This window comes from Acomys russatus, chromosome 4 (genome assembly GCF_903995435.1).
Source record: "Acomys russatus chromosome 4, mAcoRus1.1, whole genome shotgun sequence".
NCBI lineage: Eukaryota > Metazoa > Chordata > Mammalia > Rodentia > Muridae > Acomys > Acomys russatus.
In genome coordinates this window covers 48,932,340-48,954,590 of record NC_067140.1, presented here as the reverse complement: position 1 = coordinate 48,954,590, position 22,251 = coordinate 48,932,340, and the positions used below count along the sequence as shown (strand labels likewise).

Below are 22,251 nucleotides of genomic sequence, written 5' to 3'. Positions count from 1 at the left end.
AGCCCTGCGATCTATGTCCCCCCTCTGCAGCTCTTTTCCAGTGTGACCTTTAGGAAGCTCTTCCAACATTAGGAAGGGAAATCTTTTAATTAAAAGAAAGGGCAGCAAAGACGCCTGAGGACAGGAGAAAGGTTTCACCTTGCATTAGAGAAAGGTGGATTTCCTCAAAGCTCCTGATCCAGCAGGACAAAATGCAAATCCCAGGATCAAGGTGGTGGGTAGGTAAGGCCTGGAATTTGAGCGATGGTACAGCACGCCTGGATACCCAAGTGTGGGGTTAGCAGTGCCAGCCAGTGCTGCACGGCCTCATTTTCTGCATAAGTCTGAGCTTGTTGACCTCTGCTTTGCAGAAACCCAAAGCCACACTTAATTCCACAGTCCCTCGATCCCCACCAAAAATGTCCAAATAATCTTTGGGGGCGGGGAGGACATGCAAATAAAATTCTGGTGTTGCTTTCTTCTAACTATGAGGCTTGTGAACTTAAACTGTATTCTAAACTCAAGAGGGAAGCCCTAGTTTGCTATCTACTGCTGTGATAGAGGCTATGGCCAAAAATAATCAGAGGAGGAAAGGGCAATGGATGAAGAAAGCCAAGGCAGGCACTCAAGCCGACCAGGAACCAAAGAGACCATGAAGGAACCCTGCTTACTGACTTGCTTGCTTACCATAGCCATGGCTTGCACACACTACCTTCTAATATGACCCAGGATCACCACCTACAGGTGGCACCACACACAGTGGGCTGGACCCTCCCATATGAATCATTAAGAAAATGTAGCACAGACTTGCCTACAGGCCAATCTGATAGAAGGCATTTCTCAACTGATGCTCCCTCTTTCCCAGTGACTCCAGCTTGTGTCAAGTTAGGGGGAAGGAAAAAAAAAAAAAAAAAAAAAAAAAAACAGCACTAGGAATAAAGCTGGAAAAGCTAAGATGAGTTAAGTTCTACCAGCACACAAGCTCTTGTTTTGGCAGAACAAAAACTAATGATTCTCCTGCCTCAGCCTTCTGAGTGCTGGGATTACAAGCATGTGCCACCACACCTGGGTAAACACATTGGTTAACGTAAGTGTAGGCCTGAAGAGATGGTTAAGTGGTTAAGAGGGTTAAGAGCGTATAATGCTTTTTGCAGAGGACCTGAGCTCGGCTCCTGGCACCAAGTGAGGCAGCTCACATGTGCCTGTAACTCTAGCCCTAGGGCATCTGACACCCTCTCCTGGCCCCCATTGGCACCAGCACACACAGCATATACTCACACACATACACATAATAACAAAATAAATGTGTTTTTAAAGACATGGTAATTGGGAGAAATGAGACTTTTATGGCACAAAAAAAAAGCCACTACATACATATAGTCTATTTCTGCTATCCAGAAAATAAGAGCATACACTAAATAAAAATCAATATATCAGAAGATGAAAAAAAAAAAAAAACTCAAAACAAGTTAACAACTCCCAAAGCTTGCTACTTCACATGGTATATTCTGTGGATATAAATTCTACTTTGATTTTGAGCCCCAACATACATTAATAAGTAAAATTGTACCAACACTCAGAAACATGGCAACACTCCAGACCTAGAGTTTACCCTACGAGCCAGCTTAAGAAACCATTTCCATCTGGAAATGCCATGGTAAGGATAAAATACCCACCACCACATTAAACACACAGTTACCAACTAGTCTTGGCCTAGGCATGCATGCTATCGACCAGGAAGAGAAAATGGCTCACATCCCTCAAAGGTAAAACACGCTATCAACAGAGTTTCCTCTGCAGGGATGGATAAAGCAAATCCGATCTGGTGCTTTGCACTTTATTGCTAATTATCTCTCCCCTTCCTGCTTAGGTCTGCTTGCTGTCTCTTATGAACAGACACTAACTTACCTCAAGATGAGGTAAGGTGTGTAACCTTACCTAAGAAATTATTTCTGATTGGCTGATTAAAAGACCTAAACCTGGGAAAGCAGAATGGGGTAGGTGTGGCCAAAGGTCGGGGTCGGAGTGGAGGATGGGGGAGGGGCTTTGAGGAGAGAAGGACCTGGGGAGGAAGAAGCAGACAGGTGTCTGGGGAAGAAGAAGGAAGCAGAACTGCCTTGATGGGCTAGCCTGGGAAGAGCGCATGGCTGGATTGGCATGGATGCAGGGAAATGACAAAGATGGAGAACATTAGAAAATATTTATGGAATTCTGGATGGCAGGTAGCTCAGATAGAATTTATTAGAGCAGAAGCCATGATATGGGGCTTGGGAAATAAAGATAGCTTAGGGGGTAATATCTGCCATGACCCAGGTAATATAAGGCTAGCCTAAGATATAACAGGTGTCTGTGTCTTTACTGATTGTGAAAGCGGGTTAGATAATACCGCCGTGATCATTATATGCCTAATAATAAACCTTATTAGGCCATACAGCAACAAGTGCGGAAGGCTCAGCATTTATGTACTTGGAGGAAAAGGTATTTGAGTAACATAGGGCCAGGAACAAATAATATACACAATGCAAACTTTTTAAAAACCCACTTTTCTGGGGCTGGAGAGATGGCTCAGCGGTTAAGAGCACTGACTGCTCTTCCAGAGGTCATGAGTTCAATTCCCAGCAACCACATGGTGGCTCACAACCATCTATAATGTGATCTGATGTGCATTGTATACATAATAAATAAATAAATCTTAAAAAAAAAAACAATACTAACTTAAAAACCCACTTTTCCCTGTAAAACAAAGGAAGGAGAAACAACAAAGAGAGTGGTGCTGAGAATGCTTATTTTTCAGATCGTCCCAACAGCTGGCGATAGCAAGGGATTCAGGAAGCATCGTAAGGAGTACTGAAGATCCTAGCCAATAAGGAGCTTTCCCTGCTGCGGTTTGCCTGTGGCCTGGGAAGCTGGTCAAGTTATTGTCATTTGCAAAACAACATACTACTTGCCCCACCTGCTGTTCACAGCTAAAATTGTGCTTTGATTGCCACTTTCACTCAGCTGAGAGCAAGCACAGTTCTAGGCAGGGGATGATATCTCAGTAGGGCCTGGACGTGTTTCCTGTGCTAAGGATGGGAGCCAGACCCTTTGGGCATGCCAGGCCCATGCTCTCACAGGGAGTTACATTGCCTCCTCTGGGCCTGATGTTCTCTGTTCATCGTTTTGGAGCTGGAAAGCAGCTTTGGAGGTGGAGTAAACACAACTTGCATTTGACGAAGAAGTCAATTACTCTTTATCTGACTATGCTAAAAGACACAATTTTTTTTTTCTGGTACTGTTTGGTTTGGTTTGTTTGGTTTTCTTCTGTGTAGGACATTTGTTTAGAGGATGGCAACATATTTTGTAACCCTCCTCACACAGTGACCAGATTCCTATTGGGTACGGTATAAACAGAGGAGTCATTCTTCAGGCCCCCTGCTCTGAGCGCACCCCAATTTACAGATTTGCTTTCGTGGGGAGGGTGATGCCCTACTAGATTGAAGGCACTGGCCTAGATCCCAGCACCTGAGGCAAGAGGACTAAGAGGTGAAGGCCATCTCAAGCTACAATAGCACGTCCCAGGACAGCCTGGGCTGTAGAGTAAGAGACCTTTCTCTCTTCATACAAAGAGAGAAAAAAGAAAACCCTTTAACCAGAGCTTTTGTTGAAGTGCTGTTCCATCACACTTCTAAGTAATCCACCCTCCAGAATGTGCAAAGTACCGACTGAATCTAACACTTAAACAACCACAGAAAAACACAAGGTTGAATGAACAGATATAAACCAGAACAACACAATTCTAGATGTCCAGAGAATTGCAAACAAACATACATGAAACTCACACAGCACATTTTAAGTATTCCCTAGCTGCACAGTTTTACTTTCCTCAGTCACAAATGATAATGATCCATTCACATCAGAGAGCATTATAGATCTCTGTACACAGTGACTGTGGGTCTCACAGAATACACATCAACCAACAAGGTCTCTCCAGGTTAGTGACTTGATTTAATAAATACAAAAACTAGAGGAATCATAGAGCTGGTGATCTAAAATATGAATCTGATACAAGTCTTGTCATCCTAATTACTCTTTAAGTTAATAAAATGCCTGTTACTACTCAGAAACCCTGACACTAGGGTGATGGAGACAGGAGAACTGAAAATTCAAGGCCAATCTGCCCTATGTGAGACCCCGATTCAAAAAAAAAAAATTCCATAGAAAATGAAAAGCAACAATTAATCAGTTCTCAAGTATAAATTATATTACCTGAGATAAAGTTAGGAAGGAAATATGAGAAGAAAATACAAGTTTAAAAGTATATGGAACAGTTGAAATTTTACTGATGTGATTTTTTTTTCAATGTATAAAGCTGGTATCAATGTCACTACAGTATTTAAGACTATTCATTCATAAAAAATGTGACTGTTTTATTTTAAATGCTCCTATGGCTGTTGGTGAGATGAGGTCTCAGATAGCCCACGCTAGCCTGTAACTACTGTGTAACTTCTGATAGGCAGCCTCCCATTCTGGGTTCTGGTAATGTGTACAACACCACAGCTGGAGTTTATGGGGCGCTGGGGACCAAACCCAGGGCCTCATGCATGCTAGACCAGCAGGCAAGCAACAGAGCCACATCCTCAGCCCTTAATATGTTTCCTTGCTCTGTTTTAATTAACAAAAACACAGAGTATATTAGTAACTGTGTATTTTCAAAGTATCTGACCCGCTTGACTTTAAAATATATTATATATAAATATATAGACACAGTATTATGTATGGTCTCAGAATAAGTAAAACCATTTGAGGATCAATTATCTGTATAGATTATGGAAATATGTAGGTGAAATGATGGCCAGTGGGAAAACACACCTCAAAACAGCACACTGTTAACAAGAACAGACACACCAGGACACTTAATGTCTGCACGATGGCTCACGGTGACAAGAAAGGATGTCAAATGCCTTTTCCTCACAATGCAAGCCAATCTATGTAATCCTAAAGCAATTTTCTGTTGGGCCACTTTAGCACGTTCAGCTTCTAGCTCGGCCAGCTTCAGGCTTTCTCAACAGTGGGAAACACTCCTGGAGGCTGTTGAGTCTTGAGTTTAATAAGCTTACGGTCTTGCTGGATGTCACGATGCCAGTGACCCACTTCAGCCTCAGGGACGGAACAAGCCTTAGCTACCTGACATGACACCAGATCAGGCTCTCTCAGCAGTTGCTAGTAATGTCTGCTACTCAAGCCAGGGGTTAGTTACAAAGCAAAAAAAAAAAAAGTCAAAATAAATATATATGCCTTTTAAGTTCTACTTTTCTAATGAAATTATTAACAGCTCTCTCACTTTTTATTGAATATAAGTAATCAAAAGGTGACCAGACTAGGAATGGTAACACAGGCCTGTAGTCCTGACCACTTGAAAGGCTGAGGCAAGAGAACCACTGTGTGTTGGGGGGGTGGGGGGAATAGGGGGTGTTGGAGGCCAGCCTGGGCTACATAGACTTTGTCTCACTTCTTTTAAGTGAATATAGACATATACATCTGCCATATAAATATGGATAAGGAAGACAAAGGTCTGCTAACATTCAAAAAACTAAACTTGTTACCAGTATCACCATCACCATGGTGTAATCATATATAAACATGAGGGAAAAAACATTACTCAATAGTCTGTCTCTGTCTCTCTCTGTCTCTCTCTGTCTCTCTCTCTCTCTCTCTGTGTGTGTGTGTGTGTACATACATACATGTGTGGTGTGTATTTGTGTATTCAAGTGTATCTGCTTGCCTGTATGCTTGTGGAAGTCAGAAAACATTGGGTATCTTCCTCCATTGCTTTCGGCCTTATTTACTTCAGGTACGGTCGCACTGAACCTGGAGCTCAGCCAGGCTGGCAGCCAGCAAGCTCTAACAGTCAGCCCTCCTCCTGTCTCTGCGCCATCCACACGGTGCTGGGTGACAGGTGCAGGCTGCAGGGCCCAGCTTTTTACACAGGTGTTGGGAATCTGGACTCAGGTCCTTATGCTTGCGCAGCAAGAGATCTGACCACCGAGCCGCCCCTTTTCAATCACAACAGGAGCTCGAAGCAGTAATCAAAAGAGCAGGCCTGGAGCCGGCCAACCTGGGTGGAAGCCAGGCTCAGTGATGAACTAGTCATTTAACCCTAACTGTGAGAGGCCTAGCTGTGCCTTGCAGCCAGGCTCAGTGATGAACCAGTCATTTAACCCTAACTGTGAGAGGCCTAGCCGTGCCTTGCTGTGAAAATCTCATAACTCAGTGTTCAATGGATATTAACTTCTTACTATTATATGAAGGAAAAAGGAAGAAAAAAATCCCAAGAACTGCTAACAGGCCTTAACTTCCTCTCTATTAACAACCCATCAGAACAACAAACAGTAGAAATAAGACAAACACTTTGCCTTTCACCCTTTTATTTAGTACAAAACTAAAATCTCGGCCAGGATGTGTTGGTGACAGCAGCGGCAGTGCACACCTTTAGTCTCAGCATTTGGGAGACAGAGGCAGGAGGATCTCTGTGAGTTGAGGCCAGCTTGGTTGACATAGTAAGCTCCAGGCTAGCCAGGATGACTCAGTGAGTAACAGGCCAGCCAGGGTTACATAGTAAAACCCCAAAGTCTCAGCGAGAGTGAAAATGCAAAAGAAGTAAGCGCACCCAAACAGAAAAGGAAGGGGCTATGCTACTCCTTCTTGCAGATGACATTAATTATGTATATTTTATACATTACAACTATATAATTATACAGATTATATATATATATATATATCAAAAATCACTAAAACTGATAAATTCAGAAAGGTTACAGAATACAAAATTAACTTGGTGAAGAATAAGTGGAGAAACCAATACCAACAAAAAATTTAAATGAAATATATGTGACTAAATTTAACCAAAGAAGCAACTGATATCCGCAACGATAATTGCAAACATTGATGAAAGCAACTGGAGAAGACACTGGAGAACAAGATCTCACACAGCTTCCCTTGTTCCTGGATGGAAGAACTAATACCTGCGAGTGTCCATGATGCCCAGAGTGATCCACAGATTGAGTGCAATGCCCACTGGCATAGCCAGACAGTCTTTAATGGAACAGAGCAGTCACTCCTAAAAATATGCATGAATCTGTAAAAGACCCTATCTTAAGCAAAGAAAAAAAAAGTTAAGCCTTACAATGTCAGACCTCAAAACACACTACAAAGAAAAAGGTTAATAGGAAAAAAAGAAAGAAAGAAAGAAAGAAAGAAAGAAAAAGGTATTAGGCTAAACTGTACAGTACTGGTACAAAAACAACATGTGGCTTAAATGTGGTTCAATAGCATGCACTCCAGCCCACATTCAGTCCTGCCACCAAAAAGGATCAAGTAAGGGCGCTGATAAAACAGAACAGAAAACCCCAGGGATACATGCACATATTCATATCCAAAGGAAATAAACTATATACAAAATCAACTCCAAATAAATCATACTTAAATATAAAACTTGAAACTTTGAAAAAAAAATATATATATATATATATTTTTAAATCAGGTAAAACGCTTCAGAACATGGCTGTGGGCAGAGCTTCCTTTGGATATGACCTCAAAAGTCCAAACAACAGACACACCTTAACAGATGGAATCACATGAAAAAAGTTACTGCGACGAAAGAGACAACCAACAGAGTGTGAGAACAGCCTACAGAAGGAAAGAAATGCTTCCAAGCTGTTGACTCTGTGGAAGATGATCCTGTAAAACATATAGCGTCCCCAAACTACTCAAATGCAAATAGTACAAGATAGGTGAATGACTTGAATAGACATTTCTCCAAAGTGGGTATACAAAGGGCCAGTAAAAGTATGAAATGGAAGCTCATTGTCACTAGTCACCAAAATCATGAGAACAAACTACTTCCCTGAAAGTATCTAGAAACTTCTCAATGAATGCAAACAACAATAACAACAAGCACACCCCACAATGAGAGATCCCCTTTAATCCCAGCACTCTAGAGGCTGAAACAGGCAGCTCTCTGAGTGCAAGGTCTTTCTGGTCTACACAGTAAATCCCAGGCCAGCCAAACCTACCTAGTGAGACTCTGTCTCAAAAAAAGCAAAAATAAACAAACAAACAACACCAAAAAAGCTGTTAGAATAAAACCTGGGCACTCCTGTGATGCCAGCGCCTGAGAGACAGAGGCAGGATGAGTTTGAGTTCCAGGCTGAGCTATATGGTAATATTAACTCTCAGCAAACAAATAGTTAAGTGGAAAAAATAAAGCCACATGTGGTGAAACACATGTGTAATCCCATACCTTAGAAGTGGAGTCAGGAATATTCTGAGTTAAGGCAAGCACGGGCTACATAGTAAGATCCTGTCTAGAAGAGGAGGAGGAGGGGGGAAGAGGAGGAGGGGGGAAGAGGAGGAGGGGGAAAGAGGAGGAGGAGGAGCAATTCGAAAAACAACAATGGCTAGCAAGGATTCAGAGACAGGAAGAAACTTTTGCATTTTTGTGTTTACTTATTTTTATTTGTGTGTGTGTGTGTGTGTGTGTGTGTGTGTGTGTGTGTGTGTGTGTGTGTGTGTGTGCAAGCGCACACACACATATGCCCTTAGAGGAAGTTAAGAGCACTTGCGAGAACACAACTGTCTTTAACTTGGGCTCCAAGGATCTGATGCCTTCTTCTGGCCTCTGCTGGCACTGCACTTATGTGCACAAACACATACACACTCACACACAGAAACACACACATACACATATTTATTTTTTAAAACAGGTCTCTTTTCAAAAGAAGAGAATATATAAACACAAAGGATTATTTTGAGCCTTGATCAGAATGAAATTGTCAGCAGAAAAATGAACAGACCTGCCCTGCGTGGTGACATACGCCTTTATTCCTAGCACTCAGGAGGCAGAGGCAGGCGGATCACTGTGCGTTCGAGGCCAGCCTGGTCTACAAAGCGAGTCCAGGACAGGCAAGGCTAACACGGTCTCGAAAAACAAACAAAAAATGGAACTTAGGGATAGTATGTTGAAGCTAAATGGTTGCTTTTTAAAAAAATATGGAATAGTGCCGGGCGTGGTGGCGCACACCTTTGATCCCAGCACTAGGGAGGCAGAGGCAGGCGGATCTTTGGGAGTTCGAGGCCAGCCTGTCTAGAAAGTGAGTCCAGGACAGCCAGGGCTATTACACAAAGAAACCGTGTGTCGAATGGTGCTCTCAGAGAGACTAAATACGGACCTGAAGAGTGGGAAGGATCTTAGAGATCACCAATCCAACCCAAAATAAAGGTATAACTTCCCCCATGTCCCTCCATCCAGATGCGGGTGACAACAGAGACCTAGGCAATGTTGGGATGGGATAAAGGAAACTGGATAGAGGGACACTTCTCCGGGACCGCGCCGCGAGGAGTAACTTCAGTGACAGCCGGGCTGAAACCCGGACACCAGATGTGGCCGTCAGTCTCCATCAGTGAACCGCACCAAGGCGCCAGCAAACCCTCTGGCCGGAAGGAGCCAGGGGCTGCGCGTGCACCGTCCACGCGCCCGCGCCCACCCCCAACCCGGGCTCCGTCCCGCGCAGGCGCCGTGGCTCGCGCTCCTTGCACGCCGCACCCCGCACCCCTTACCCGCGTGCTGGCTCTGCCGCCCCGGCCTCCCGGCTCCCGGCGGCCGCCTCGCGGGGCGCCGCCTCCTCCTCGGCCTCCACGGAAGCCCCGGCCTCGGCTCGGCCGGCCGCCTCCGTCCCCGCAGCCTCCTCTCGCCAGCGCCGCTGCGGCCCCGGGCCGTTCTCGTTCCCGTTCCGCTCCGGGCCGCTCCCGGCCTCCCCGCCGCCCGCGGCCGCCCCGAGCCCCTCGCTCAGCCTGCATGAGGCCGCCCGCCGAACTGAGCGCGCGAGCCGCCGCCCAGAGCGCAGGCCCCACCGGAAGCGGCCGAGCGCGGGCCCCGGTGATCGGGGTGCGGGGCCGGGCGCGAGGCGGGGACCGCCGGAGGGAATCTGTAATAAAAGCACGCCGCCGCCGAGAAGTCGCTTTTGTGTGATAGTTCTTAATTCACACGGGTATTTGCATAACATAAAACCCGAGGCATCCAGTGAGTTTTTAGTTAACCTCCAATTTAAAGAAGAAATGCTGTTCTAAAATCAGGATTTAGAAGAGGGGGGAAAAAGTCAAAAATTAGGGTCTAGGGTGAGCCCCACGTGTCAGTTGTGGTCATGAGCTCAGGTGGATGGAGGGCAGAGTGGGAAAGTGGAAAGACTCTCGGAGTTGCTTTGTAGAGTAGGCTGACCTCAGACTCACTGAGATCCGCCTGCCTCTGAAAAATCTTTAAAAGAACTTGTAAACGTAATTGCTGTAATTAACATTTACTGAGCGCTTGATTCCCATAGGTTACCCTTATTTTGCAATGCAGTAACACCCTTAAGTTAACTCACCTAGCAAGACTTGGCTAGACAGTGACAGTGTTCAAAGACAGGAAGCAAGAAAGTTAGTTCCTGAGTTCAATTCCCAGCAACCACTTGGTGGCTAATAACTATCTACAATGAGATCTGGTGCCCTCTTCTGGCTCTGCGGTACAGGTACGCGTGCAGGCACTGTATACATAATAAGTAAATAAATCGTTTTAAAAAAAAAAAAAGGAAGGTGGGACTTGGAGATATAGCTCTGTAAAGAGTGCCAACTTCTTCTTTGGCGCTGTTAAAATAAAAGGAGGAGGAGGAAGAGGAAGGAAAAAGGAGAAGAAGAAGGAGAAGACCAGAGGCAAGTCCATCTCTTGAGTTGAAGACTAGTCTGGTCTACAGCCTGAGTTCAAGAACAGCAAGGGCTATACAAAGAACCTGTCTGAAAAACAAACCAAAAACAAACAAACAAACAGAAAAAAAAAATTTAATTAAAGCAAAGAAGTGTCACTTTCATATCCAGACTTTTATGGCCCTTCCTAATAGCTACACAATGCTTCTAATTGTGTACAGAACTCTATGCAGGCAATACTGGGTCCACAATTTACAAGATTGGCCCCACCCCAATGTCCTGAACTCACACAGAAGGTAATTATATAAACAGATGATTCTGCTCCAGTGAGCCGAATACAGTTCAAGACTAAAGCTAGAAGTAGGCTTTTCATGAGAGGTAAACACACACACACACACACACATACACACACATACACACACCCTAATGACTAAACTGGAATTGGCCCATCTGACAGGTGGGAGGGAGTAGGGAACCCACAAAGATGAGGGAACCCCTGAAGGTTTGTCAGCTTGAAAGATACACAGTCTTTAGAAATTGCCATCCCTTGCAGAGCACTTAAAAGTCACCAGTCACCGTATACTGCAGATCCATTCATCTGAACTCAGCAGGTCTAAGACGTGAACTAGTACACTTGGTTTTTGGGCCCCGGTGGTGGGGACCAGCACTTGGGAGGCAGAGGCAGGAGAATCTATGTGAGTTCAAGACCAGCTTGGTCTTGCTCTACAGAACAAGTTCCAAGACAGCCATGGCTACACAGAGAAACCCTGTCTCCAAAAACAGGAAAACAAAGCAAAACCAAAATATTCTGTATTTGGAACCCAGGTGGAAAGCACAAACAATGGACTGAAGAGAGGGCACAGTTGGGGAAAGCCTGAGTGTGTGCCCCTAGGTGAGGACGGACAAATGCCTGGGGCTCATGGACAGCCATCCTAGCCGAATCTACGAGGTCCAGGTTCTGATGGCGACCTTAACGTTCTGTTGCTGTCATAAACGCCACGAGCAAAATCAGCTGGGGAAGGAAAGAGTTTATTCCACCTTCTGCTTTACAGTCCGCCATCAAGGGAGGCCAAAGCAGGAGCTAAAGGGAGGAAGAAGCTCAAAGTAAAAACCAGGGAGGAATGCTGCTTACTGATCTGTTTCCAGCTTCAATGCCAGCTACCATTTTTTATATTATTTTGTTTTATTGGGGGGGGGTGTCTCTGCATGTATTATGTGCATCACATGAGTACCTGGTACCCATAGACACCAGAAGACAGCTTTGGATTCCCTGGAACTGGAGTCACCCTCTGGATGCTAATAACCAAATCTTGGTCTTCTCCTAGAGCAATACGTGGTCTTAGCCACTAAGCCATCTCTCTAGCCCCTCGGCTACATTCTGTGTCCTATGCAGGCCAGCCCCAAGGATTTTACTGCTCACAATGGGCTGAACTTGGCCATCCCACATCGACCAGCAATCTAGAAAGTGCCCCCACAGACAGGCCCTCATGCCAGTCTGATGAAGGTGATTCCTCAGTTGAGGGTCCTCCTTCCCTGGGGAGTTACCCAAGATTAGCCATCTCACTGAGAGGCCTTGTCTGAAAACCATTAACAAAGTGATCTTGTATAGTCTGTAATGCTTCCAACTTCTAGATAAATAAGTTGAAACAAAGGAGCAAAATGAGTCCAGGCCAGTAGTGTCTTTGTGACCTCCTTTTGCCTTTATTGTGGCCACATTTACCTATAAGCCCAGCTTCATTTTGTTGTTGTTGTTGTTGTTGAATTTTAGTTGGTTTTCATTAAATAGTCATTTCATCATGTGCATGATGTCAAATTTATCTGGAACCTATTGAAAAGAAGCTTAGTAGTCCCTTTTCATTTTACAATTATGAACTGCAGTTTAATAAGATTTCCCATATATGCAAATAAGTTTGTAATAGTTTCTTTACAAGAACTTTTTTTTCAAAATGTTCTTTCAAAAATCAAAAAGGTACTAGGTGTGGTGGCACACGCCTGTAATCCCAGCCCTCAGGAGGCAGAGGCAGGTGGATCTCTGTGAGTTCAAGGCCAGCCTGGTCTACAAAGGGAGTCCAGGACAGCCAGGGCTACACAGAGAAAACCCTGTCTTGGAAAAAAAGAAATTCAAGAGGTGGAGAGTGATGAGCGATTGAGGCAGACCCCAAAGTCCACTGCTGTTCTCCATACTTACCCCACATAAACACTCAAACATACATGTACCAACTACACCGCACACACAAAGGAAAAGACAAATATTAAATATTTTTATGGTCATACAGCTAGTAATTAATGGAATGATTCAAACCTAGGGCTGTCTGGCTTCAACGTCTGCACAGCTCTTGAGAAATCAATCTGTAAAAGAGATTTAGGTCCTAGTCAGACCCATAAAATCACTAGGTAAGTTCAGGCCATAATTGTCAGGGTATGAATGGAAATTGTCAGGCTATGAATGGAGATGAGAGCCAAGAAGACAGCTGGAAAATGGGAAATTTAGAATTTTATATCCAAATGTAAATGGGGAAGTCAGGATCGGTGGTGATATCCACATTTATTGCTTGAGTGAACAGACCACCAATGAATGCCATTAATAAAGAGAGAATCAAAGGTTCAGGAGGAGCATGCATCAGGGCAGGCTATCCAAGCCACACTATTTTAACACATATTTAATTATACTCACCCTTATTGCTCTTTCCTGTCCCCTAATAATAAATAGTATTTTTAACATTGCATTCTGATTTTTTTTGTGTTATCTCGTTGCCATAACAGTTAACATTTTGTCAGTAGACACTATTTTTCTGACACAGTGCATTTATTTTTTTTAAATCATTTCTATGCCTTCCTTTTATTTATACACACAAAATTTTTATCCTTCCTATTTGGTGAAATAGATAGAGATAGATTCTTCATATGCACCTTTGAAATTCAGAATGCCAGCAGACTCAGCATTATGTGTTTGGCCCTAGTCTGAGCTCTCAAATTTAGTGACCCGTTTCACCATAAAAGCCAAGCACAGACTGCAATTCATGCTGCCCACATATTCATGAGCCATCCACTGGAGCATGGTTGACCAAGCAGCGGCCACACCCTTAAAGAAAACTGGCTCTCTCCTAGGACATCAGTGGTCAACAACTCCTCGGTTACAAGTAGGGAGGGGCTCAGGAGCCTCTTCTTATCTCCAGGCTGGAATGTTGACTGGCATGATCCTGCACGGGTCTTGTGCAGGCAAACACACCGCTGTGAGCTCATGGCTGCAGCCGTCTTGCATGTTCAGGAGGCACAGTTTGAGTCACCCTCCAGCCCCCACCACATCCACTGGCTCTTAGAATCTTTCCACCCCTCCCAGTTTTATTGTTATAAAAGGAAATCCATTCGTTATGCAGTCATTTTCAAAATGTGGACAAGCAACATAGTGACACTTGTTGAAATGCAAAGTCCTAAGCCTCCTTGCAGCAAGAACTCTGAGGACGAGGCCTAGGGTTCTGTTTTAGTAAATTTGCTCGTGACTGTGATACATATTCGAGTTCAGCCATCTCTCTCATCAGGTAACACTTGGGCATTCATATAAACCTCACAAGAAAACGTCATAATTCCTAGTCCAAGACCATGGAGCTTATAGCTTCCCATTACTTAAAAAACAAAATATTATGATAGGCTGTTCCCCCCCCCCGCCCCGCCCATTAACTGAAATGGGTCTCATTTTGTAGCCTTGGATGGCCTGGAGATCACTATATAGACCAGGCTAGCTCTGAACTCACAGAGATCCACCTGCCTCTGCATCCCAGTTGCTTGGACAAAAGTCATGCACCAACACATGCTGGCTGTGTTAGTTCTAAAACAAATCATTGACCCCCCCCCCCCCCCCCCCCGCAAATACAAACCTCATAGAATGCCTTCCTGCAAACAGACAGACTTTTAAAATAGTTTAGCTGTTTTCTTATACTTGGTATAGTTAAAAAAGGAAACTGGAAAAACATTGGCAGGATTTGTCAGGGAAAAAAATCTGCTCTTCTTACTTTTTCATTTGAAAGCACATCTCAGTAATTTGTACAGGAGAGCCTTCTGCGGGCTCTGTAGCCCAGGCAAGCACTGAACTGTTCATCCTTCTATCTAAGCCTCCCCAGTACCTGGGATCACAGGCCTGCACCAACAGGCCTGCCTTTTCGTTTTTTGTGTATTTTAAGCATCTGCATACCACTGAGGGATACTCACAGGTTACGGAGGGAGGGAACTGGCAGGAGCTATGCTTTAAGCCCCCAGTTCCTGCCCGGTGTGCTGGAGATGAAGGAACAGGCAAAGCCTATCCCGGAATGATGGAATGTTAAAGGGGATTCAAGGGCGGGGCTCAGGGATAGAAAAATCCTCAAAATTGATGGAGCCTATCCCTAAAATACACAATATAGATTTCTACCTCCCTTTGGCCCCATTCTAAGCCGTTGAACAAGCTTTCTATGTCTTAAAATCAAGGTTATCAGAAGATAAGTTTCTCCCCTGCTGTTGTTACTAAACGCCGCAGTTAGTAGCGGTACCCATACACTTCACCTTTCCTCAGGATGCTATTGTGGGGCCTCCCCTCCAGTCCCAGACGCTTACTTCTATTACCACATTAGGTCCTATGCCAGCTCACTTACCTGGAGACAGCCCTCCAGAAATTCTCTCATGCACTCCCATGTATCAGCTTTTACATTCTAATGTACCATTCTCATTCGTATAAAAACATAATTTCCACTTTCCTTTAAAAATAGGAAAAAGCCAAGCCGGGCGTGGTGGCGCACGCCTTTAACCCCAGCACTCGGGAGGCAGAGGCAGGCGGATCGCTGTGAGTTCGAGGCCAGCCTGGTCTACAAAGTGAGTCCAGGATGGCCAAGGGTACACAGAGAAACCCTGTCTTGAAAAACCAAAAAAAAAAAAAAAAAAAAAAAAAAAAGAAAGAAAAAGCCAGGCTAGAGAGATGGCTCAGCGGTTAAAAAGAACTGGCTGCTCTTCCAGAAGAGGGCCATGATTTGATTCCCAGCATCCACAGGGTGGCTCACAACTAGCTGTAACTCCAGTCCTTAAGGGATTTGACTCCCTCTTCTGGCCTCCAGAGGGCACTGCATGCTCACAGGAACCTGATCCACAGACATCCACGCTGGCATAGTCACCAGCTTCCTCCCACTCTTCTCCTCCTGGTTCCTCCTTCCTATTTTCCACAAGGCTTTCCGACCATCACTCACACACACACACACACACACACACACACACACACACACACACACACACACACACACACACACACACAACAACAACAACAACAACAACAACAACAACAACTTACCAAAATGCATTCTGATCTCCTTGGAACTAAACTCAGGCTCAAGTGTCAATCCTAATTTTTCTAGATTTATCAGCCCTTCTTGATGAAGTGTTTGGCCGTCTCAACATGTTTTCTTCCTGTGTTGCTTATACAAAAACATGTTTTCATTAGGATGCAACGATGAATACATAGTCCTTGCTTTTAGTTCTGTTGGAAAGAGTTTGCTAACTGTCAAGGAATTCTGGGCTTTCAGATTCTCCCATAAATCTATTTGCAGCAGTACTTTTTATGACATGGCATACATAGAAAAAATGATATATTTATTGATTTACATTCAGAATTTTAGACTCACTGAGATAGGAACAATGTTTTCTTCAAGGTTGCCAAACTCAAATAGCCAAAACACTGAGAATGTAACATTTTTATAAATCCTGTTTGCTTCGTGGTTCTTCTTGCTGTATGTAGTTTATTGTATTTATGCATAATAATATAAATGTACATGTAAAAAAAAGAAAAATAATAATAAGAAAAGAAAAATGATATATTCCCAAAAGTCTGGGAATGCCACCAAAAAAAAAAAAAAAAACCAGAAAAGAAAGTAGCCCCCATCACCACCCCAGGTCTGGGGGCTTCACACACACATCCAATGGCTCTCATTTACTCCTCAAATGTAAACAGTCTCACAAGCTTTCCTGTCCTACAGCAACAATGCAGCCATTTAATATTCTTGGGAATTGACCGTTCTGTCCCAAAATTTTGACCTGAAGGCTCAACTTTCTTCCTGGATGCTCTTTAACACCAAACAAGATTAAGTCTCTTGTTAATGCACTAGAGTATCACTTTTATGCTCCCAGGCAGTCAGCACACTGGTGATGCACGCCTTTAATCCCAGCGCTTGGGAGGCAGAGGCAGGCAGACCTATGTGAGTTCAAGACCACCCTGGTCTACAGAGCTGGTTCCAGGACAGCCAGAGCAAAGAAACCTTATCTTCAACAAACAAACAAAAACAGCAAAACAAACAAACAAAAAGATATGTCAAAAACTTTGTTCTTCACACATCCCTCCAGTAGTAATTCTTCTTGACATTTAACCCGTTGGGAACATATTTTAAGCCTGATGCTTCTAGCCGCTACATACGGTTTTCATTTCCAGTTTATATCGCGAGCATTCAAGCCTGTCACACCCACACCCCGCTTTTACCCTATACCCCATAACCCCACCTTTCATTCCCCTACCTTCAGTCTCCTATCCCGAACCCCACCTACCCTCAATCCTCCTTCCTTCATCTTCCACCCTCTCTTTAGCTTTTCTCTCTCCCTTATCTTAGCAAGCCCCTTTTAAAGATTGCCACAAGAGGGCAGCAGTTTCACATATATAAATGATGCTCAGGAATTGAGGCTTGTTAAAAAAAAAAAAAAAATTTGGGTAATACACTAAAAAAATAAAAGAGGACACAAAGTTGAGTGGGTAGAGAGGGGCAATACATTTTTAAAAGAATGATGATTAAAATCTAGAGATATCTATAGGAATGGTTTCAGTGGCAGGAGGCGAGGAACAAGAGATGGCAATGAGGCTTAAAGACAACCAAAATTCATTTTTTTACTTGTATAAAAATGGCAGAGAATTTTTCATAAAAAAAAATTTAATTGAAAATGTTTATGGTTAAATTCCAATACTTGTTCATTAATCAGAAGAATGTGCAACAATAAAACTGTATACATATATTATGATACTATAATCCAATGCATTATCCTATAATGTTATCCAAAATTTATTTTGCCTTTTTCCTTATACATACCTTAACTATTTCAACACCAACAACACTAACAATCATTTTGATAATGAATTTAGTAATTTCCTAAAAGAAAAAAAAAAGGCTCAACAATTCAGCATCTTGCTCTGTGTGTACGATATTCTGTGTGCAATGATGAACCCTGGATGGAAAAGAAAATCATGCAGCAGTGTGATGAATGGATCTGACCTGTTTATGTCTCTTCCAGATACTGGCCAAGAAGAGAGGAGACCAAACAGAGGGCAGCTCCAAACCTCAGACTACATCTGAATGTAGCTTCTTGAACCAGGATGGAAGGGGGGTCTTACCACAACGAAACCACGGCCAATGGCACGCCAGTAAACCACCAGGCTTTGGAACGCCATGGGCTGTGGGAAGTCATCACTATTGCAGCTGTGACTGCTGTGGTCAGCCTGATGACCATCGTGGGCAATGTCTTGGTCATGATCTCCTTCAAAGTCAACAGTCAGCTCAAGACAGTTAACAACTATTACCTGCTCAGCTTGGCCTGTGCAGACCTCATCATAGGCACCTTCTCCATGAACCTCTACACGACCTACATCCTTATGGGACGCTGGGTTCTGGGGAGTCTGGCTTGTGATCTTTGGCTTGCACTAGACTATGTCGCCAGCAACGCTTCTGTCATGAACCTTCTGGTGATTAGCTTTGACCGTTACTTTTCCATCACAAGACCACTGACATACCGGGCCAAACGTACCCCAAAGAGAGCTGGCATCATGATCGGTTTGGCCTGGCTGGTCTCCTTCATCCTCTGGGCGCCAGCCATCCTCTGCTGGCAGTACTTGGTCGGGAAACGGACAGTTCCACCGGATGAATGCCAGATCCAGTTCCTCTCCGAGCCCACCATCACCTTCGGCACTGCCATCGCTGCCTTCTACATCCCCGTCTCCGTCATGACCATACTCTATTGCCGTATCTACCGGGAAACTGAGAAGCGAACCAAGGACCTGGCTGACCTCCAAGGTTCCGATTCCGTGGCAGAAGCCAAGAAGAGAAAGCCGGCCCACAGGACCCTGCTCAGATCTTTCTTTAGCTGCCCTAGACCCAGCCTCGCCCAGAGGGAAAGGAATCAGGCCTCCTGGTCATCCTCCCGCAGAAGCACCTCAACAACAGGAAAGCCAACCCAGGCCACCGGCCTAAGTGCTGACTGGGACAAATCTGAGCAGGTCACTAACTGTAGTAGCTACCCCTCCTCAGAAGATGAAGCCAAGCCTACCCCTGACCCTGTCTTCCAAGTGATCTATAAGAATGAAGCTAAGGAAAGCCCGGAGAAGGAATTCAACACCCAAGAGACCAAGGAAACGTTCGCGAACCCTCGGAATGAAAACAGTGACTATGATGCTCCCAAATACTTCTTGTCTCCGGCTGCTGCTCACAGACTCAAGAGTCAGAAGTGTGTTGCCTATAAGTTCCGACTGGTGGTAAAAGCTGACGGGACCCAGGAGACTGACAATGGCTGTCGCAAGGTGAAAATAATGCCCTGTTCCTTCCCAATGTCCAAAGACCCTTCAACAAAAAGCCTGGATCCCAACCTCAGCCATCAAATGACCAAACGGAAAAGAATGGTCCTAGTCAAAGAGAGGAAAGCAGCTCAGACCCTGAGTGCTATTCTCCTGGCCTTCATCATCACGTGGACCCCTTATAACATTATGGTCCTGGTTTCCACCTTCTGTGAAAAGTGTGTCCCTGTCAGCCTGTGGCACTTGGGTTACTGGCTGTGCTATGTCAACAGCACAATCAATCCCATCTGCTATGCTCTCTGCAACAGAACCTTCAGGAAGACCTTTAAGCTGCTGCTCCTCTGCCGGTGGAAAAAGAAAAAAGTAGAAGAGAAATTGTATTGGCAAGGGAACAGCAAGCTACCCTGAAAAGTTAGCAAGTCCCCTTGAGAGAATAGGGACCATAGTGTGGTTTGCTTGTTTGAAAGAATGCCGTCCACACTCTGAGTCCCTGAAGGCTTGTCAAGTTCAGGGTCTGTTGTCAAATGAAGAGTCACCCATGCTGCTGCCTGTGTGAAGTGAGTCTTTTCTGTTACCAAAGCCACCTGATGCCACTAGGGTTTGCCGGTGAAGCAGAAAGACATACTGAGGAGCCCTTCTCTGGAAAAACACCTGAGTCATTATGGACAGGGACTTCAGGAACTGATCTGTGAGGAACAGTAGGGGCCAGGTGGAAATATTCCCCTGTGGCATTCTGTCCTACAGTATGTGAATATGTCTGTGTCTATATGAAATTGTCTTATACCAGCGAGAATTGGGAGGGTGCAAGCCAGGGTCACCTCTGGGTAAAAGCGATATTCAACTGGTTTCTAAGAATAACACTCTTGGTAACTTAGTCAGCATTTGTTATGCTGCTAACATGTGCTTTGTACTGTGGCATGTTTTTCCGTTTGTACACAGAATGATGCTCTTACTCTTCCTTTCGTTACTATGACAACTCCTGTACCCAATGAAACCATGGTAATTCTCAAAACCCATCATTTTCTCAGAATCCTGAGTCAAGAAGGATGCTGACATGAGCACACTTGCACACTTGGTCTCCTAGAAGGGCCTTTATTCTGCTACTAATGATGATCAAGTTTCCATACACATTTATTTTCATGTTTTACCAATAGGTAAATATTTCTCTAAACAAATACTGTGTATCATTTTTTGGTGCCCATTCTAAGTCACTTATTAAATATGCTGTATTCTCAGAAGAAACTGATTGTATAACAGCCCTGCCCAGTAAGATTGCTTCCTGAATAGTTAATGCTGGTTCTTCTCTGTTGTTTTTAGGGGCGTTGCTTTCTAATCTCTTGTCAAGACAAACCAGACACAAAATGTGGGAAACAAGCTGGGTGTGGTGGAACACACCTGTGATCCCAGCACTCTGGGAGGCAGAGGCAGGTGGATCTCTGTGAGTTTGAGGCCAGCCTGGTCTACACAGTGCATCCAGGACGGTGAAGGCTACACAGAGAAACCCTGTCTCAAAAAACCAGAAAAAAAAATGTGGAAAGTAAATATGACTCCTTCCATGCTTTCCACCTCATCCAGATCCCTAACTCACACCCAGCCATGTGCAGATAGTTATAGTAATATAAAAACAAAAGATATCAATGTACACTTGTACGCTACAATTATTTTAAAACTGAGTTTAACTCCCCAAGTATTTTTATATGAGCAAACTGGAAGTGGAGCGGTGCCAAGTCAGAGAGTGCTTGCCTAGGAAGTTCAAAGCCCTGTGTTTGAGTTTTACAACCTGGGGTGGGAGGAATTGAACCTAAGATGCTTCTTTGATGATTCTGAAAATAAATACATGCACAGAAAAAAATTAAAGCTGTAAAATAATAAGTAAAATGAGTGAAAAATCCACAATAAAAGCAGTGCAGTGGTATGTGAACAGCTGACAGACAGAGGCTCCTGTCGGAAACTTTATATTTAAATCTGCTCATATCATTTGACTCTGTGTTTAAAAAAATAATTCTGTATGCTTCAGCTGGGTGTGGCAGAACATACCTGCAGTCCCAGTACTTGGATAGTGGAGGCAGCTTTGTCTCTAGCAAGATCCTACTTCAAAAAGGAAGGGGAAAAAAAAATAATCAGGATTTCATTTCACTCTCTGAAGGCCAGCTCTCTTTCAACCTCATTTTCTAAGTGACGGAAAAAAGAATTGGCCTGATTTCCTGTGGATTAGATGTGTACCTGGGTTCTTCCTTGGACTCTGGAAGAACAGAGTTTCAAGCCAAGGAAGCTTCAGATTGGAGGACTCCTGGGCAGGACAAGGCTAGTCCACCCAGGCCTTTATCCCAGGCCTGCAGAGACTGATGTTGAGAAGAACCGTGTCTGATGCATCATAGTGTGGAGCTCTGTGAAGGGCAGGTTGACACCTGCCAAGGAGTTAGGAGAAAATGCTACTTGGCTCAAATCTATGAGGCAGAGGTTCCCAGGCCTACGTGATACCAGAAGGGTGTGACTTTACTTGAAAACCTGCTCTACTAGCCTAGCTTGAGACACACGTGATTCTTTAAGGCCTTGGCTCCTGGCAGAATTGGAAATCTCCCCGTGAAAATGGCAGTTTAACCCTCTACTGGGCATTTATCATTCACAATAGAGGGATAAGCCAGTTAAGCGCAAAGCAACCCAGAACTGGGATGGGGGAGCCACATGCATGGAACACTCCACCATCCTAAAGAATCAGCCTTTTAAGTTTATCTTTTGTGAAACTGATCTTAATAATCGATTTTGGAAAGTAGCTGGGTTTACAGAGGTATGTGTGCTCAGAGATGAGCTTGCCCGCAAACTACCAGAGGAAACTAAAGTTCCCAAGAGTCAGGGCCTTGAGTAGGGCCTTCAGAATGCAGAGATTCAACTTATTGTAAACCACAAGGGTTGGGTAAGTGGGTGGGTGGGGCACAAGCTGACCAGATCCCAGGCATGCTGGGCCCCAGTCTCCTGAGAAGTGTCCTTGATAA

General features: G+C 44.2%; 2 protein-coding genes and 1 non-coding gene across 3 annotated transcripts in view; 1 reads left to right on the top strand and 2 right to left on the bottom strand.

Annotated features, from left to right (window-relative positions):
• Nucleotides 1–675, bottom strand: part of Aven (apoptosis and caspase activation inhibitor) — a 121,176-nt gene extending 120,501 nt beyond the window's left edge. Inside the window, exon 1 of the mRNA XM_051144894.1 lies at nucleotides 667–675. Within this exon, the coding sequence (XP_051000851.1) occupies nucleotides 667–675 (9 nt within the window). The remainder of the gene's footprint in view (nucleotides 1–666) is intronic.
• Nucleotides 1–20,014, top strand: part of Chrm5 (cholinergic receptor muscarinic 5) — a 48,330-nt gene extending 28,316 nt beyond the window's left edge. Inside the window, exon 2 of the mRNA XM_051144319.1 lies at nucleotides 17,986–20,014. Within this exon, the coding sequence (XP_051000276.1) occupies nucleotides 18,068–19,666 (1,599 nt within the window). The 5' untranslated portion in view covers nucleotides 17,986–18,067 and the 3' untranslated portion in view covers nucleotides 19,667–20,014. The remainder of the gene's footprint in view (nucleotides 1–17,985) is intronic.
• Nucleotides 3,283–3,411, bottom strand: LOC127188736 (small nucleolar RNA SNORA11). The gene has a single exon (XR_007830583.1). It is a non-coding gene; the product is annotated as a small nucleolar RNA SNORA11 (small nucleolar RNA).
• Nucleotides 20,015–22,251: the final 2,237 nt, after the last annotated feature.